The sequence below is a fragment of the Neophocaena asiaeorientalis genome, unplaced genomic scaffold (genome assembly GCF_003031525.2).
Source record: "Neophocaena asiaeorientalis asiaeorientalis breed wild unplaced genomic scaffold, Neophocaena_asiaeorientalis_V1.1 scaffold694, whole genome shotgun sequence".
In the NCBI taxonomy this organism is placed as follows: Eukaryota; Metazoa; Chordata; class Mammalia; order Artiodactyla; family Phocoenidae; genus Neophocaena; species Neophocaena asiaeorientalis.
The window spans coordinates 71369-91206 of record NW_020174226.1 but is presented as its reverse complement, the minus strand read 5'-3'; the positions used below and the strand labels follow the sequence as shown (position 1 = coordinate 91206).

General features: G+C 42.0%; 1 protein-coding gene and 1 non-coding gene across 2 annotated transcripts; one reads left to right on the top strand and one right to left on the bottom strand.

The window, feature by feature from the left end:
- The first annotated feature begins 779 nt into the window (after positions 1-779).
- Positions 780-19109, top strand: LOC112406418 (NACHT, LRR and PYD domains-containing protein 7-like). Its single transcript, XM_024755186.1, has 7 exons — positions 780-2320; positions 3497-3667; positions 13719-13889; positions 16087-16257; positions 16566-16736; positions 17992-18159; positions 18988-19109. Exons 1-7 carry the CDS (start codon positions 882-884, stop codon positions 19007-19009), a joined length of 2313 nt encoding a protein of 770 aa, XP_024610954.1. The 5' UTR covers positions 780-881; the 3' UTR covers positions 19010-19109.
- Positions 12332-12438, bottom strand: LOC112406448 (U6 spliceosomal RNA). The gene has a single exon (XR_003004559.1). It is a non-coding gene; the product is annotated as a U6 spliceosomal RNA (small nuclear RNA).
- Positions 19110-19838: the final 729 nt, after the last annotated feature.

Below are 19838 nucleotides of genomic sequence, written 5' to 3'. Positions count from 1 at the left end.
CCCTGCATTGGAGTCTTAGCCACTGGACCGCCAGGGAACTTATAGTCATAGCTTTGGTGTTCGGTCGTGTGCGTGGTAATTTTCCTCTTCTTGCTTCCTCATTTCTGGTGTAGGGGAGCAAAACTTACCACCCCAAAATGTCTCTTTGGCCTGCAGATTATTTCAAGCTGAAATGATCGAGGCCCAGACTACTCAGGAAGAAACTTTGACTTCCTCTTAACCACCTTAAGACTTTCAATAGAGACCCTGTTCCCAGAACAGCTGTCACCAAAGATGTCTGCGAAGAACGTGGGCTAAGGGTGGTGGGGAAACTCAGCGGGATCTGGAGACCAGAGTGCACTCTGGGTCCCATAGTTCCTGCTGGCCCAGCAAACCTTTGTCTACCGAATATTTGCTTTTCCATTTCCAAGTGTATTTCCTTCCTCCCCTTTGAAATCCCAAACCATTACCTTCAACATCTTCCTTCTTTTGTTTAGCTGAGATGGTATTTAAGGTGAGGGTTTCAGCCATTTTGGTGAGTAAATTCAGTGTTCCTGGGTCATGTATATATTATTAAAATTTTGTTTTTTTCTCTTGTTAATCCATCTCATGTCAATTTAATTCTTAGACCAGCCAGAAGAACCCAGAAGGGTAGAGGAACATTACTTCCTCCCTGTCGCTCGTCCTTTACAGTATGAATTTTCCAGCTAAGTGTAATCACTGGGACCTCAATTCTCTCCTGTTACAGATCAATATAGGTGAAGAGAAGAGAGAGAAACACGATGGAGAAATGTTCTATCTGGAAGAATACACTTTGGCCAGGAGATGATGGTGGTTTCCACATTACCCAGAGAAGCCCAAAGTTGATATCATACTTGAAGCCCCAAACGTCCATACAGTCGATGCCACTTACGGTGGTGCTGCATGGTCCTGCCGGTGTCGGGAAAACCACAGTGGCCAAACAGCTGATGCTGGACTGGACACAGGGTGACCAGGCAGAGACATCCAATTCCGCCTTCTATCTCAGCTGCAAGGACCTCAACCACAAGGGGACGTGCACTTTTGCAGAGCTGATATCTGCCGACGGGCCGGATTTGCAGGGTGCCATTCCAGGGATCCTCACCCAAGCACGGAAAATCCTGTTCGTCATTGATGGCTTTGATGAGCTGAGAGTCCCCTCGGGGGCGCTCATCCATGACATATGCGGCGACTGGAAGAAGCAGAAGCCAGTGCCCGTCCTCCTGGGGAGTTTGCTGAAGAGAAAAATGTTACCCAGGTCCACTTTAGTGATCACCACTCGACCGGGGGCCCTGAGGGGGCTCCGGCTCTTGGTTGAACAGCCACTCTTCATAGAAATCGAGGGGTTCTTGGAGCTGGACAGGAAGGCGTATTTCCTGAAACACTTTGAAGAGGAGACGCAAGCCCTGCGAGCTTTCGAGTTGATGAAGGAGAACGCAGCTCTGTTCCACATGGGCTCAGCGCCTGCTGTGTGCTGGATTGTCTGCACGTGTCTGAAACGGCAGATGGAGAGGGGGGAAGACCCTGCCTCGACCTGCCGGACCACCACGTCCCTGTTCCTGCGTTTTCTCTGCAGCCAGTTCACAGCAGCTCGCAGCAGCTGCCCCAGTGACTGTCTCCAAGCTCCGTTGAAGTCTGTGTGCCTCTTGGCTGCGGAGGGCATATGGACACAGACATCTGTGTTTGATGGAGAAGACCTCAGGAGACTTGGGGTAAAGGAGTCTGCCCTCTGTCCTTTCCTGGACAAGAATATTCTCCGGAAGAGCAAAGACTGTGAGGGCTGCTACTCTTTCATCCACCTCAGCGTCCAGCAGTTCCTTGCCGCCATGTTCTATGTCTTGGAGACGGAGAAGGAGGACGTGGGTGGCCACAGGTGCCACATTGGGGATGTGCAGAAGCTGCTGTCCAAGGAAGGAAGACTGAAGAACCCCAACCTGACCCAGGTGGGCTACTTCGTATTTGGCCTCTCCAACAAAGAAAGGGCCATGGAGCTGGAGACGACTTTTGGCTGTCTGGTATCCACGGAGGTCAAGCAGCAGTTACTGAAATGCAGATCAGTGCCCCATGGGAAGCAGCCCTTCTCAACCATGGACGTGAAGGAGGTTTTGTATTGTCTTTATGAATCTCAGGAGGAGGAGCTTGTGGAGGATGCAATGGCCCCCGTCACGGAGATCTCTATCCACTTAACAAGTACATTGGAAATGATGCAGTCTTCTTTCTGCCTTAAACATTGTCAAAACTTGCAGAAACTTTCACTGCAGGTAGGAAAGAGGATATTCCTGGAGAATGATACCACGTTGAAATCAGATGCTCAGGTTGAGAGGTAAGAACCCATTTAAAAAAATATATATTTTTTAATGTTACTAGTTCTCCCACCTTCAGCCTCAGCCCACGCTCTTTTAGGAAGAGGACAGAGTCCCTACTGCTCCCTATGGCTTAGGGTCAGAATTCTCTGGGACGCCTGGCTGAAATTTCTTTCTGCCAACTCACCATTAAAGTTGGGAAACACGATGTTCAGGTTAGGAATGGGAGCTTTGGAACCTTATTTTGTTTTAGTGTTTTAGTATACTACTATATGTATACTATAGTATACATATAGTATACTATATGTTATACGTACCATAATACTATAGCATAGCATACTGTAAGACTGGAGTACAATACTGTAGTATTATAGTTTCCGTGTGGCAGATGGGCTCAGGACACTCTAGACATTTCATATAACTTCCCTCCCTGCCAATTCTTTCAAAAAACTTGTTTTAATACATAGCCACCATGCTGTACATCACATCCCAGGATTTAGTTATCTTATAACTGGGTGTTGGTACCTTTTGATCAGCTCACCACTTTTTTAAAAAATAAAATAAATTTACTTATTTATTTATTTTTGGCCGCGTTGGGTCTTTGTCGCCGCACACGGGCTTTCTCTAGTTGTGGCGAGTGGGGGGCTACTCTCCGTTGCGGTGCGCGGGCTTCTCATTGCGGTGGCTTCTCTTGTTGTGGCGCACGGGCTTAGTTTCTCCCTGGCACGTGGGATCTTCCCGGACCAGGTCTTGAACCCATGTCCCTTGCATTGGCAGGCGGATTCTTAACCACTGCGCCACCAGGGAAGCCCGTTACTTGTCTTTCCGATGATGGTCATTCTTACAGGTGTGAGGTGGTATCTCACTGTGGTTTTGATTTGTTTCCGTGGTGATTAGTGATGTTGAGTATTTTTCATGTCCCTGTTGTCCATTCGTATGTCATCTTTGGAAAAATGTCTATTCAGGTGTTCGGCCCACGTGTTACAATCGTTTTTCTTTTCTGTTGAGTTGTATGAGTTCTTTATAGATTTGAGATACTAACCCCTATCCGACATACAGTATGCAGACATTTTCTCCCATTTAGTAGGTTCATGTTTATTTTGCTGATACTTTTCTTGGCTGTGCAGCCTACCCGTTCCTGTTGCTTTTCCTGTACGTGCTTTTCATAGGTGGTCTTGTCGATGCCTTTCTCCTAGGTCACAGCACGACCATCATTCTCTTCTCCTCTGGGCAGATCTCTGCTCTGTGTTCAGTTCAAACGAGAACCTGAACTTTCTGGATGTGAGGGAAAGCTTTCTGAGTCAGTCCTCAGTGAGGATTCTTTGTGAGCAGATAACCCATGTCACCTGTCATCTCCAGAAAGTCGTGTAAGTAGCAGCTGATCTTGCAATGGTGATCCCCAGGTGTTTTAAATGTGGGAGCAGTATTGGAATGCCCAACCAGGCTCTGACCAGCCAGGTGCTCAGAGTGCAAAGAAATGAAAATGGTTGCTATCTGTAAATGTGTCTAGTTGGAGAATCATATTCTGTTGAGTCATTTTTATGAAATTTGGCCGGGAATTTGGATACTAACCCTTTATCATACATCTGCTGTAGGGCGTATTCAAAACTCAGCCTATAGAAAATATAGCCACATGCATGTTAGGAGAACTGGGTGGGAATTGGGGAAATATTCCAGAGAGGAAAGTTTCAAATATGTGAGTAAGAATGTGTTGATGAAGCAATGGTGCACTTATGACTAATGTGTGGGATGGGATCGAGAAATTAGTCTGAGTAGAGTAGGTTGTGGCAGAAGCAACTTAAGACGTGGGTCACGTGGGCAGGTGATATTAGCACATCCTTTTAAACAAACACATGTTCTTTTTGATGACAGCCATTCTGTCAGGTGAAGTGATATCTCATTGTGGTTTTGATGGGCATTTCCCCAATTAGTGATACTGAACATAATTTTTATGTGATTATCCGTTGGCTATCTGTATGTTTCCTTCCGAACAATGCCTATTTAGATCCTCCACCCATTTTTATTTTTAATTTATCTTTATTTTTTTTTGCGGTACGCGGGCCTCTCACTGTCGTGGCCTCTCCCGTTGCGGAGCACAGGCTCCGGACGCGCAGGCTCAGCGGCCACGGCTCACGGGCCCAGCCGCTCCGCGGCATGTGGAATCTTCCCAGACCGGGGCACGAACCCGTGTCCCCTGCATCGGCAGGCGGACTCTCGACCACTGTGTCACCAGGGAAGCCCCCTCCACCCATTTTAAATTGGATTGTTTATTTTTTGATATTAATCTGTATGAGTTCTCTATTTGGGATATTAACCCCTTACTGGATATATTGTTTTGCAAATATCTTCTCCTATTCAGTAGATTGCCTTTTTGTTTTGTTGGTTTCCTTCACTTTGCAAAAGCTTTTCAGTTTGTAGTCCCATTTGTTTAACGTTTTGGTTTCCTTGTCTGAATATACAGATGCAAAAAAATATTTCTAAGAGCAGCGTCAAAGAGTACTGCGTGTTTTCTTCTTGGAGTTTTATGGTTTCAGATCTTAAGTTTAAACCTTTAATCCATTTTGAGTTTATTTTTGTATATGGTGTAAGGAAACGGTCTGGTGTCATTCTTTTACATGTAGCTGTCCAGTCCCCCAGTCCCCAAAGGAAAAAAAAAAAAAGGAAAACACCGCACATATTCAGGGGATAAACTTTATAAGTTATGTTTAAAATTACACAGATACATTGAAACTTCCCCCAAACCAACATACCTTAGAAGGCTTAATTAAGTCACTGAAAAGGTTGTGTTATTTCCTTGGACAAATTGCTATGCCGAACGTCAGCTGACTGTACCTGCTGATGTCAGGTGACATGTATCTGGTTCATCACAGAATGCCATAGGACTTGTGTGTACAAGGCCACAAAAATCTAACACAGGCTGGTGCCAGCAAAGGTGGCAGGTCTTCTGTATGACTTTGAAAAGTTTACATTGTTCTGGTTTTATAAGGTGTGCATGAGAGAATGAAAACTAGGAGGTACATTTAATTTTTTCCACTAAGAGTTTAGGACCCTTCAGGCAGGAGCTTTGAACAGTAGCGTCTCCCTTATTCTGGCTCTCTCTGTGTGTGCTGAAATTTAATTTTGAACTTCTTCTGAATGAGCCACAGGGATGTTCATTACCTAAAAGTGAAGCGTTGAGGGTTATAAGACCAAATGCTTGTTTATGGAGAAAAGTATTTCATAGTGTGTGTGGGGGGGGTGAATTGCCAGGTTTGGAGGTACTAGATAAAAACAGATTAAGAGGACTTTCCTGGTGCCGCAGTGGTTAAGAATCTTCCTGCCAACGCAGGCGACATGGGTTCGATCCCTGGTCCAGGAAGATCCCACATGCCACAGAGCAACTAAGCCCGTGCGCCACTACTAAGCCCACGGGCCTAGAGCCCATGCTCCGCAGCAAGAGAAGCCACCGCAGTGAGAAGCCCGCGCACCTCAATGAAGAGTAGCCCTGCTCGCCGCAACTAGAGAAAGCCCGTGCGCAGCAACGAAGACCCAACACAGCCATAAATAAATAAATAATAAAAAATAAATAATAAATAAGTAAATTTATATTTAGAAAACAGCTTATGAAGCTCTAAAAACAAAAATGAAATGAAGATCTGAAGTAAGATTGTAGAGGAAGAGGCAGTAATCCAGGTGTTGATTTTTTTATTTTTCCCCTCAAATTCGGGTGGATTAAGCATGCTTTAAAAAGAGGCCCTGACAAAAGTCCTTTTCCCAGTTATTTCCTACTATCTACGCAGGAAAACTTATGAGCTAGCTTCATTATTGTATAACATGAGGTTGACAGAGTCTTATTCTCAAGAAGGTGGCACAGTTAGGTGCTGGGAAAATCTTTTTTAAACACTGAAATATTTCTTGAAGCCCAGAGTTTGATTAGAGAAAATTATATTCCACTTAAGATTTATTCAAATCCCAGTTCAAATCCTACAGTCATGCTAGATGACAAGAAAATAAAAAACAAACAATGCATTAAAAAAAAATTATTGTATAGTTGATTTACAACATTGTGTTAATTTCTTGTGTACAACAAAGTGATTCAGTTATACATATATATTCTTTTTCATATTCTTTTCCATTATGGTTTATTACAGGATATTGAATATGGTTTCCTCTGCTGTACAGTAGGACCTTGTTGTTTATCCTATATATAAATAGTTTGCATCTGCTGATCCCAAACTCCCAATTCTTCCCTCTCCCACTGCCCCTCCTCCTTGGCAACCACCAGTCTGTTCTCTATGTCTCTAAGTCTGTTTCTGTTTCGTAGATATGTTCGTTTGTGTCATATTTTCGATTGCACATATAAGTGGTATCATACGGTATTTGTCTTTCTCTTGGCTTACTTCACTTAGCGTAATAATCTCTAGGTCCATCTATGTGGCTGCAAATGGCATTATTTCATTCTTTTTTATGGCTGAGTAGTATTCCATTGTATATAAGTACTACATCATCTTTATCCACTCATCTGTCGATGGACATTTAGATTGTTTCCACGTCTTGGCTATTGTAAGTAGTGCTGCTGTGAACATAGGGGTGCATGTATCTTTTTGAACTATAGTTTTGTCTGGATATATGCCCCGGAATGGGATTGCTGCATCATGTGGTAACTCTATTTTCAGTTTTTTAAGGACCTTCCATACTGTTTTCCATAGTGACTGCACCAATTTACATTCCCACCAACAGTGTAGGAGGGTTCCCTTTTCTCCACACCTCCTCCAGCATTTGTTATTTGTAGACTTTTTAATGAAGGCCATTCTCACCGGTGTGAAGTGGTACCTCATTATAGCTTTGATTTGCATTTCTCTAATAATTAGCGATAATGAGCATCTTTTCATGTGCGTATTGGCCATCTGTATGTCTTTTTTTTTTTTTTTTTGCGGTACGCGGGCCTCTCATTGTTGTGGCCTCTCCTGTTGTGGAGCACAGGCTCCAGACGCGCAGGCTCAGCGGCCATGGCTCACGGGCCCACCCGCTCCGTGGCATGTGAGATCTTCCCGGGCTGGGGCACGAACCCGTGTCCCCTGCATCGGCAGGCGGACTCTTAACCACTGTGCCACCAGGGAAGCCTTGTATGTCTTCTTTGCACAAATGTCTATTTAGGTTTTCTGTCCATTTTTCAATTGGGTTGTTTTTGTTGTTGTTGTTTATTGATTTGTATGAGTTGTGTACTTTGGAAATTAAGTCCTTGTTGGTTGCATTGTTTGCAAGTATTTTCTCTCATTCTGTAGGTTGTCTTTTCATTTTGTTTACGGTTTCCTTTGCTGGGCAAAAGCTTGTAAGTTTGATTAGGTCTCATTTGCTTATTTTTGCTTTTATTTTTATTGCCTTGGGAGACCGACCAAAGAAAATGTTGGTATGATTTATGTCAGTATGTTTTGCCTATGTTCTCTTCTAGGAGTTTTATGGTGTCATGTCTTATGTTCATGTCTTTAAACCATTTTGAGTTTTTTTGTGTATGGTGTGTGGGTGTGTTCTAACTTCATTGGTTTGCATGCAGCTGTCGAATTTTTCCAACACCATTTGCTGAAGAGACTTTTTCCCATTGTATATTCTTGCCTCCTTTGTTGAAGATTGACTGTAGGTATATGGGTTTATTTCTGGGCTGTCTATTCTGTTCCAATGATCTATATGTCTGGGTTTTTTTTTAACATCTTTATTGGAGTATAATTGCTTTACAATGGTGTGTTAGTTTTTGCTTTACAACAAAATGAATCAGTTATACATATACATATGTTCCCATATCTCTTCCCTCTTGCATCTCCCTCCCTCCTTATCTATCCTTTATGTCTGTTTGTTCCTATCTATTTAGGTCTTCTGCCCGTTTTTGGATTGGGTTGTTTGTTCTTTTGTTATTGAGCTGCATGAGCTGCTTGTAAATTTTTGAGATTAATCCTTTGTCGGTTGCTTCATTTGCAAATATTTTCTCCCATTCTGAGGGTTGTCTTGGTCTTGTTTATGGTTTCCTTTGCTGTGCAAAAGTATTTCACTTTCAGATTTTTCATCATTAGTATATAGGAATGCCAGAGATTTCTGTGCATTAATTTTGTATCCTGCTACTTTACCAAATTCATTGATTAACTCTAGTAGTTTTCTGGTAGCATCTTTAGGATTCTCTATGTATAGTATCATGTCATCTGCAAACAGTGACAGCTTTACTTCTTCTTTTCCGATTTGGATTCCTTTTATTTCTTTTTCTTCTCTGATTGCTGTGGCTAGAACTTCCAAAACTATGTTGAATAAGAGTGGTGAGAGTGGGCCACCTTGTGTCATTCCTGATCTTAGTGGAAATGGTTTCAGTTTTTCACCATTGAGGACGATGTTGGCTGTGGGTTTGTCATACGTGGCCTTTATTATATTGAGGAAAGTTCCCTCTATGCCTACTTTTTGTGGGGTTTTTATCATAAATGGGTGTTGAATTTTGTTGAAAGCTTTCTCTGCATCTATTGAGATGATCATATGGTTTTTCTCCTTCAATTTGTTAATGTGGTGTATCACGTTGATTGATTTGCGTATATTGAAGAATCCTTGCATTCCTGGAATAAACCCCATATGATCATGGTGTATGATCCTTTTCATGTGCTGTTGGATTCTGTTTGCTAGTATTTTGTTGAGGATTTTTGCATCTATGTTCATCAGTGATATTGGCCTGTAGTTTTCTTTCTTTGTGTATATGTCTGTTTTTTTGTGCCCGTACCATGCTATTTTGATTACTGTAGCTTTGTAGTATTGTCTGAAGTCTGGGACGGTTATGCCTCCTGATTTTTCTTTTTCCTCAGTATTGCTCTGGAAATTCTGGGTCTTTTGTGGTTCTGCATAAATTTTAGGATTATTTGTTCTAATTCTGTGAAAAATGTCATGGATAATTTGATAGTGATCACACTGAATCTGTAGATTGCTTTGGGTAGTATGGCCAATTTAGCTATATTAATTCTTCAAATCCAAGAGCATGGGGTATCTTTCCATTTCTCTGAATCATCTTCAGTTTCCTTTATTAATGTTTTGTAGATCTCAGCATATATGTCTTTCACCTCCTTGGTGAGGTTTATTTCTAAGTATTTTACTTTTTAAATGTGATTTAAAAAGGGATTGGTTGTTTACATTTGTTTACATTTCATTGTTAGTGTAAAAAAATGCAACCGATTTCTGTATGTTAATCTTGTATCATGCTACCTTGCTGAATTTGTTGATCAGTTCTAGTAGTTTTTGTGTGGAGTCTTTACGGTTTTTTTTAGATATAGTATGTCATCCTCATGTAGTGACAATTTTACCTCTTCCTTTCCAATTTGGATTACTTTTATTTCTTTTTCTTGTCTGATTTCTGTGGCTAGGACTCCCAATACGATGTTGAATAGAAGTGAGAGTGGGCATCCTATTCTTGTTTCAGATTTTAGTGGAAAGGGTTTCAGCTTTTCACCATTGAGTATTATATTGACTGTGGGTTTGTTATAAATAGCTTTTATTATGTTGAGATGTTCCCTCTATACCCACTTTTGTAAGTTTTTATCATGAATGGGTGTTGCATTTATCAAACGCTTTTTCTGCATCTATTGAGATGATTATGGGTTTTTTGTCTTTTCTTTTGTTGATGTGGTGTATCACATTGATTTTGCGTATGTTGAATGATCCTTGTGACCCTGGGTTGAATTTAACTTGGTTGTGGTGTATGACCTTTTTTATGTGTTGTTGGATTTGGTTTGCTAATATTTTGAGAATGTTTGCCTCCATATTCATCAAAGATATTGGCCTGTAATTTTCTTATTTTTGGTGGTGTCTTTGTCTGGTTTCGGTATCAGGGTGATTGTGGCTTCATAGAATGTCTTTGGGAGTGTTCCTTCCTCTTCATTCTTTTGGAAGAGTTTGAGAAGGATCAGTGTAAGTTCTTCTTCATTAGTTTAGTAGAATTCACCTGTGGAGCCATCTGGTCATGGACTTGTGTTTGTAGGGAGTTTTAAAAATTATGGATTCTATTTCACTTCTAGTGATAAGTTTGTTCAAATTATCTATTTCTTTTTGATTCAGTTTTGGTTGGCTGTATGTTTCCAGAAACTTGTCTGTTTCTTCTAGGTTATCAAATTTGTTGGCATATAATTGTTCATAGCATTCTCTTATGTTTTTTAGTATTTCTGCAGTATCAGTTGTGATTTCTCATCTTTCATTTCTTTTGTTTATTTGGGTCTTCTCTTTTCTTCTTGGTAAGCCTGGCCAGAGGTTTGTCAATGTTGTTTACTCCTTCAGAGAACCAGCTCTTGGTTTTATTGATTTTTTTTTGTATTTTTTAATCTCTATTTTATTTATTTCCTCTCTGATCTTTATTTCCTAACTTCTGCTGATTTTAGGTTAGGTTTTGTTCTTTTTTTCTAATTCTTTTAGGTGGTGGGTTAGGTTGTTTATTTTAGATTTAGCTTGTTTCTTGAAGGCCTGTATCACTATGAACTTCCCTCTAAGAACTGCTTTTGCTGCATGCCATAGATTTTGCAGGTTTTTTTTTTTTTTTTTTTTTTTGCAGTACGCGGGCCTCTCACTGTTGTGGCCTCTCCCGTTGTGGAGCACAGGCTCCGGACGCACAGGCTCAGCAGCCATGGCTCATGGGCCCAGCCGCTCCACGGCATGTGGGATCTTCCCGGACCAGGGCATGAACCCGTGTCCCCTGCACCAGCAGGTGGACTCTCAACCACTGCGCCACCAGGGAAGCCCTTGCAGGGTTGTTTTCATTGTCATTTGTCTCAGGTATTTTAAAATTTCTTCTTTTATTTCATCATTGACCAATTGGTTTTTTTAGTAGCAACTTGTTTGTTCTTCATGTAATTGTTTTTTCTTGTTTCTTTTTCTGTTGTTGATTTCTACTTTTGTGCCTTTGTGGTCAGAAAAGATGCTTGAAATAATTTCTATACTCTTAAATGCGTTGGCTTTTTTTGTGCCCTAGTATGTGGTCAATCCTAGAGAGTGTTCCATGTGTACTTGAAAAGAATGTGTATTCTGTTTTTTGGGGGAGGGGGATGTAATGTCCTGAAAATATCAATTAAGTCTAACTCTTCTATTGTATCATTTAGGATCTCTGTTGCTTTATTGACTCTCTGTCTAGAAAATCTGTCCATTGATGTCACTGTGGTGTTAAAGTCTCCTACTGTTATTGTATTCCTGTCAATTTCTCCCTTTATGTCTGTTACTATTTGTTGTATGTATTTGAGCACTCCTATATTGGGTACATATATGTTGATGAGTATAATAGCTTTTTCTCATAATGATCCTTTTATCATTATATAGTGTCCTTTATCTTTCTTTATAGCCTTTGTTTTAAAGTCTGTTTTGTCTGAGTACTGCTACCCTTGCTTTCTTGTCATTTCTGTTTGCATGAAATATCTTTTTCCATCCCCTCACTTTGAATCTATGTATGTCCTTTGCCCTTAAGTGGGTCTCTTATAGGCAGTATATTGTATAGGCTCTTGTTTTTTATCCAATCTGCCACTCTGTGTTTTTTTTTAAAAGGATAGTTATCTTTTTCAAAAAAATTAATTTATTTTTGGCTGCGTTGGGTCTTTGTTGCTGCGTGCGGGCTTCTCATTGCGGTGGTTTCTCTTGTTGCAGAGTGTGGGCTCTAGGCGTGTGGGCTTCAGTAATTGTGGCACGTGGGCTCAGTAGTTGTGGCTCACGGGCTCTAGAGCACAGGCTTAGTAGTTGTGGCGCATGGGCTTAGTTGGTCCACGGCATGTGGGATGCTCCCAGACCAGGGCTTGAACCCGTGTCCCCTGTATTGGCAGGTGAATTCTTAACCACTGAGCCATCAGGGAAGCCCCCACTCTGTGTTTTTGATTGGAACATTTAGTCCCTTGACACTTAAGGTAATTATTAATAGATTTGTATTTATTGCCATTTGAAACCTTGTTTTCCCATTGATTTTGTATTTCTTCTTTGTCCCTTCCTTTTTCTTTTTGTCTTTCCTTTTGTGGTTTGATTTTCTTTTGTATTATACTTGTGTTCTCTGTTTGGTTTTTATGAAAAATATGGAATGCTTCACAAATTTGCTTGTCATCCTTGCACCGGGGTTATGCTAATCTTCTCTGTATCATTCCAATTTTAGTATAGGTACTACTGAAGTGAACACCAAACAACTCTTTTTTTTTGTGGTACGCGGGCCTCTCACTGTTGCGGCCTCTCCCGTTGCGGAGCACAGACTCCAGACGCGCAGGCTCAGCGGCCATGGCTCATGGGCCCAGCGGCTCCACGGCATGTGGGATCTTCCCGGACCGGGGCACGAATCCGTGTCCCCTGCATTGGCAGGCGGACTCTCAACCACTGCACTACCAGGGAAGCCCAACAACTCTTAATGGTGCTTACCTTTAAGGAGTCTGTAATTTATTTGCTAACTTATAAACCACAACTTACTGTAGCTTAAATGAAAACTGCTTTGTGGAAATGCAAATGACTACATGGGGATAAAGTAGGAAGTGATTTATTCTTACTGGAAAAAGTCAGGCATCGAGGAGGAGGGAAAGTTGTATGTGAACTGAATGTTGAAAGAAATAAAGGATAAAATGTTGTCTGAGAGGAAGAAAATTTTCTCTGTACTTCTAGGTTCTGCCTGGTGTAAAAGTGAATTTGACATGGGACAGGTTAACAGGAGAAAATCAAACATTTAATAGCGTGTGTACATGGGAGAGACCCAGAAAAATTGAGTAACTACCCCAATGGCTGAAATCTTCGCGTTAAATACCACCTTCAGCTAAAGATGATAGAGGATGTTGGGGTAGTTGTTTGAGACTTCAGAGGAGAGGAAGGCAATTCACATGGGGATGGAAAAGCAAATGTTTGCTAAACAGATGTTTGCTGGGACTTGCAGAGACAATAGGACACAGGGTGCGCTCTGATCTCTAAGAGTTGACCCTACCACACCTAGCCCATATTCTTTGCAGAGATCTCTGGTGATAGCTCTATTCCTGTAACAGTCCCTCTATCTAAATTATTCAGGAAGTTAGGGGAAAGGTCAAAGTCTCTTCCTGAGCATTTTCAGCCTTGGTTGTTTTCAGCGTGAGATAATATTCACGTCAAAGAGACATTTTGTAGGGGAGCAAAATGTGTCACCCCAATACAAAAAATAAGGATGGGGATATTTTCTCTGAAGATCGGCGTGAGCAAAGACAAGGGCGTATCAAGCCCTTTGCCATCCAATTCCATCTTCCTTCCCATCACCATATACTACATCTGCTGGTAGTCTGTCCTCCTCTATCCAGCTATCGCTCGGTTGACTCGTCCTTCAGTTCAGCTTACCGGACCAGGTCGCCATCCCTGTCTTGACTTGTGACTTCTCATCCCACTGTGTGTTCTCAGCACCAACCATCTACAGCACCCAAGATGGAATGAATCCCTTCTTTTTATTTTCCCTAGGATTAAGAACGTCTCCCCTGCCGATGCTTATCGGGACTTCTGTCTGGCTTTCATTGGTAAGAAGCCTCTGACACACCTGGTTCTGGAAGGCAGTGTCCACGGTGATGAGATGCTGTTGCTGCTGTTGTGTGAGATCCTGAAACATCCAAGATGTGATCTGCAGCATCTGAAGTAGGTCTCCTGTCGTTGCTGTTCTCAGCATGGAAAGGATGCTGTGAGCTCTATAAACAAGAAAGAAGAGGGTGGGCACTCTGATTGGGTACCACGTTAAACAGGGGAACATATTCTCACATAGAATGTGGATGGCATGTCAGCCTGTAGTCTTTCCCCAGTCAGCTAGCCTTCTGCATTGAGTAATGAGTCCTGAATGCAAGGAAGCACTCAGAATTCTGTGTCATCTTCTAGCTTAGGGACATGGCATCTCAGGTTGCATGTCACCTGCCTGTTGTGGTTCAGAGTAGCCATCAGCCTTAATTGGTCACTTAGTGATGCTGTAGAAACATCGAGTGTTCTGGTTCCTGGTAGCTCACTGGTTTGACAGATTCCCTGATCCTCAATGAGATCTTGTCATGAGTGCTCTGATTATCATCACCCATCGTTAGGGTACCATTCCATCCCCCCCTACTTAGTTGAGTAGCAACATGAGGTACTGGCTAGTGACACAGGTTTTTGGATTTGGGAGCCTTGCTTTGACCTTTATGACCTGTATGATGTTGAGCTGTTCCCTCATCCATGATGTGGGGTTTTGAGGAGTGAATGAAACATGGGATGTGAACTGCTTTGCATAGGCACCAGGCACAAATGTCAGCTCTTACCATTATGGATGATTCCTGATGGTGCTGTCTTTCATTAAATTAGAAAAAGCATCTATTACTCTGAAGTGTGTTTTTGTTTCTTTAGATTTTTATTCAAACAAGTAGAGTTGATGCAAAAGAGTCTTGAGAAATGTGGGTAGTGAAATAACAATTGAAAGTATACGTTTTAAGCATGATATTAAAAAAATCAGATTACAGACTTAGATTTAGTGTTTGTGTGTTTTATAAAATCTCAAATTTATAGAAAACATGCGTTTTGAAATTCTTGAGGAAATTATACTTCATAGTTTGTGGCAAAGATGTTTACTAGTTGACATAGTGTAAAAGTAAATGTTTACTCTGAAGTTGTGATAAATGACATTTCTAAGTGGATATACCAAAGCTCCAGAATGACAAATGGCTGGTGCAGAATCGTCTGTTTTTTTGCTCATTGATTTGAGACAGTTTACATTCTACCTTGTATTGAAATTACATAAACTTATAATGTCCTTGTTATAGGTTAAGCTTTGAGGGAAGAAAGGAACTGATCTTAAGAACTCCAGTTTTGCTTATGACGTACATTCTAATAGGTAGAGTATATGGATTGATTATATCCTTTCTTTGCGTGGCAAAGTATCATCTCTCCCCAAAGAACAGATGAAGGGAAAAAAGAATATTAAAAAGTTTAACTAACGTGAATATTTTGAACGTTAGGGGCAGAGCCATTATTCAAACAAGCTTGTCCTGGAGTCCTGTACTCTATTTGTGTCTACAAGAGCAGCTGAGTTTCCAACCCAGTATAATGGATTGCCTCAACGTTCTCTAAAATAGCTGTACCACATTCGTATTTTCCATCGACAGAAGGAGTTTGCAGTTATTCTTGTTCTTGCAACACAAACTCAAACTTGGGACATGGCTGCCTAAGTGTCAAATTGTATCTCCTTGTTTTAATTAACATATTCCCTAAAAACTTATGAAATTGAACTTTTTGAGTTTCAGGCATCAATTTTTTTAAAAAAGTTTTTTTTTGATGTGGACCATTTTAAAAGTCTTTATTGAATTTGTTACAATATTGCTTCTGTTTTATGTCTTGGTTTTTTGGCCCCGAGGCATGTGAGATCTTAGCTCTCCGACCAGGGATCGAACCCGCACCCCCTGCATTGGAAGGCAAAGTCTTAACCAGTGGACCACCAGGGAAGTCCCCAGGCATCAAATTTTTTTTTTTTCAATAGAATCACGTTTAAATTTAAGTGGGATTGGGATAGACTCAGGTCAGGGAAAGTGATATAAAAAGTGGGGTTTGAGAAATAGGCCATGTTGGTGAAACTTCACACAGAATTAATTGTATTACTGATTGTTATTTTCCTCTTAGAGATGAGGCTGGATGATGATCAAATGGCCACAGAGATACTTGAAGAAGCAAAGGAGATCAGTTCTCTAATAGTTCAGGCCAGGGTTTGACGCATGTTGGAGTAGAATGACATGAGAATCAAGGATACAGTCTCCAAGCATAATTAGCTGACAGGGTCTCTTTGTCCTCCCAGAAGAATGACTTTCCCCCATGTATCCCGCAGGTTGGGTTCTTGTTCTGACACCCCTCAGCGGTGGGCTGATTTCTCCTCAGCCCTCAAAATCAACCAGTCCCTGAAATGCCTGGATCTCACAGCCAGTGAGTTTCCGGATGAGGGTGTCAAGTTGCTGTGTTCGACTCTGAGACACCCAACGTGTTTCCTGCAGAAATTGTCGTAAGTCTCTCCTCTCTTCCCATGAAACATCTTCATTTTAGGACTGGGGCCACACAGAGAAGAGCAATGGGAAGACCAGACTTAACAGGGCAAACCCTGTGGGACCTCTTACAGATGGAGACCCCTGGTGCCCATTTTGGTCCCAGGTAGATGATGCGTGCATTTTTGCTTGCCCTTGTCTCATTTCTGGTCCTTCAGGTTTTTGATCACTAGCACAGGATAGAGAGGGTGGAGACTTGCATTAAGGGCTGTCAGCTGGGAAGTTTGGACTTTGCAAATGTCTTACCACTTACGTGGTGCTTTTGCAGGTTGGAAAACTGTCACCTTACAGAAGCCTGTTGCGCGGAGCTGTCTTCTGCTTTGATTGTCAACCAGAGGCTGACCCACCTGTGCTTGGCCAAAAACAACCTTGGCGTTGGCGGGGTGAAAATTCTGTGTGAGGGCTTGAGTTACCCCGAATGTCAACTGCAGACCTTGGTGTAAGTCCCTGCTGGCTTGTGTATATTCTGAAAATTCACATGACATCTTTCAGCAGATGGGAGTGGATTGAGTTATATAGTAGGGTTCAAGACCGGAGAGGAAGCCAGGTATTCAATTTATAGTGGCAGAGAGGGAAAAGGAGAAGGTCATATTTCTGCTTCAACGGTATTCATTAGAAGAATATAAAATTTTCCATATGATGTCACTACATAGACCGCTCTGTTTTACAACAGCAAACATCTGATGCTTGTAAGCGCTTATTGTGTATCAGGTGCTCTACTAAATTTTGAGACTTTTTAGTCCTTACAGCCCCAAGCGGTAGTTACCTTTGTTTCAATTTTGCCAATTAGCTAATTAGAAGACCAAAGTTTAGCCACTTAGTTTGCCTATGGTCACATCTGTGTAGTGGGTATGACGCCCCCTCTATAAAGGTATCAGTGATCACTACCTTAAATACATAAAGGCAGTGTTTGACCAAACCTCCAGTTTGTAGGCTGTCAAAACTTAATTTCAGATTTTGTTTTAACTTCTCTCCCCACGCGCCCTAGATTCAAGTATGGTTTCAGGTGTCACATCATACAAAGCATGGCATCTTTTGGTCCAGTTATCATCCACCTGCTGTTTGTCATGTCACTTCAGGCTCTACAGCCTCTGTCGCTGTTACGCCGTACGTGGGGCACGAGGCCTTTTAGGGGTGATTGCGGTCCACCTGCCTAACTGTACCATGGGAACATCCTTCTCTATGGTCAGGAGGAGTTGTAGGAGTCTAAGCTTGGAGGAGTCTGCAGTGTTTAAATTAGAGACACGGCCACTCGCATCGTGAATGTTGTGCATTTGATGTACCACGGTTATGCTGGGACAATTAAATAAAACATAAGACAGGGAGAATGGAATCCCAATGACCTAACCGCGCAGAAAATAAGTGAGGCCTCAGATCCAGTCTCAGGTCTGTCTGAATCCAGAGCCCTTCACCTATGTGATATGCTATCATGCTAGGAAAACCTGTATCTTAGGAGATGCGTGTCTGTTTCTCCATAATAACAGGTGGCAGACAGAGGCCAGTTTAACACTCTACCATCTAGGCAGGGTCGACCTAATGTAATCATCATTCCATGTGTTTTATGTTTCTGTGTAGCCTACCTGAAAGCATATGGCTCAAGGCAGCATATAAGTGATGCTGGAAGTAACAGCCATTTCACAGGATGTGTGTCACAGAGGGATAATAGACTTCTCTTCGTATGACTATAATTGTAGGTTGTGTCATTGCAACATAAACAGACATGGCTGCAAATACATCTCAAAGCTTCTCCAAGGAGACTCCAGCCTAACAGACTTGGACCTGAGTTTCAACCCCATAGCCACTGGATTGTGCTTTCTCTCTGAAGCTTTGAAGAAACCAAACTGTAACCTGAAATGTCTAGGGTAAGTTGCTTTCTTCATTTTAAAGACGTTTTGGAAATATTTAATCTTTCGGAGATTTTGGAATACAAACCGCGGTAGTATCGCTTTGTGCAGTTTTAGGAGCAGAAATTGAATACAGGTAACTGGGTGTTTACAGAGTTGATCAGAGGGCCAGAGGGAGTGGCTTTAAGTGGGAAGAGCCTCCAGTGAAGTAGACTTCAGATCACACTGCTTCTGGTGGGGTCCAGTGATCAGGACACAGTGGGCCTACCCCAGTTCAATACCCAGGGAACCGTAGATGGATACTACCCTCAGGATAGGCAACGGCCCCAACAGGGTGGCGAGCTTTGAATCACTTCTCTCTTCCAAGTCTGTCAAAGGTATCTCATTGACGCAACCTGCTTTGCAACTAGAAGCCTACTGGGAAGAGAATCTGGGTTATATAAATGTAAAGACTTCCTGAGCCTTGAGCAGAGAGCACACTAGGATATACAGTGGTTTTGTTTACTATCCTGGCATCTTGGCTGTACCTGGGGAACTTAAAATTCTTGATGGTCGTGCTTCCCCCAGATGAACTCAATCTTGGAGGAAGTGGAGCCCAGGTAGCAGAATTTTTAAGGATATTCTGGTTGGTTCTAATACTCAGTCAAGTCTGAGCTCCTCTGAAGTAGAAGTTGGAGGGGAAAATCCATGGTATCCACAGATGGGAATTCATCTCTCTGGATCAGTGAACACGAGCCCAGCACCATAGCGAAGGCATTGAACAGGGGCTTTGACATCAGAAGTTGGTTCAGATCCCATCTGATATTAATTAGCTGTGACTTAGGACATTTAACTCTTCCCTTACAGAATGGACAAGTCTTCTCTGTGACCTATCCTGATAACAGCACAATTAATGCATTGGGAGAATTACTTTGTAAACTCAACAGCCTTATTGTACACTTTTTTTTTTTTTTTGGTGGTACGTGGGCCTCTCACGGTTGTGGCCTCGCCCGTTGCGGAGCACAGGCTCCGGACGTGCAGGCTCAGCGGCCATGGCTCACGGGCCCAGCCGCTCCGCAGCATGTGGGATCTTCCCGGACCGGGACACGAACCCGCGTCCCCTGCGGACTCTCAACCACTGCGCCACCAGGGAAGCCCTCATTGTACACATTTTTATATAACAAGCGTGTGAATCCATATTTGCTACCAAGTCTCAGACCATTGTCTATGAGGGACCCCCTTCCTGTCTGTCGAACTTCATCTCATGCTTTTCTCCCCACCTTGGTGTGTACATCACTCAACTAGCCCCTCAGTTCCCAGAACCCACCCAATTCTTTCTCTCACTGCAAGGTCTTTGTCCTTAGTGTTTTAAAAAAATTTTTATTGAATATAGTTGATTTACAATCTTGTGTTTCAGGTGTACAGCAAAGTGATTCAGTTTTATATATATATTCTTTTTTGGATTCTTTTCCATTGTAGGTTTTTATAAGATGCTCAGTATACTTCCCTGTGCTATACAGTAGATCCTTGTGTGTTATCTATATTATATATAGTACCATGTATATTTTAATCCTCAACTCGTCATTTATCCCTCCCCCCACCTTTCCCCTTTGGTAACCATACATTTGTTTTCTATGTCTGAGTCTATTTCTGTTTTGTAAATAAGTTCATTTGTATTTCGTGGGTTTTTCTTTTTTTTTTTTTTGACTAGAGCATAC

What these genes read in the sequence shown, in the direction of transcription:
- LOC112406418 (XM_024755186.1), top strand. Translation starts at nt 882, where the DNA reads ATGCCACTTACGGTGGTGCTGCATGGTCCTGCCGGTGTCGGGAAAACC. An exon ending in TCAGATGCTCAGGTTGAGAG is followed by an intron (nt 2,321 to 3,496) that starts GTAAGAACCCAT and finishes CCTTTCTCCTAG; the next exon opens with GTCACAGCACGACCATCATT. An exon ending in TGTCATCTCCAGAAAGTCGT is followed by an intron (nt 3,668 to 13,718) that starts GTAAGTAGCAGC and finishes TATTTTCCCTAG; the next exon opens with GATTAAGAACGTCTCCCCTG.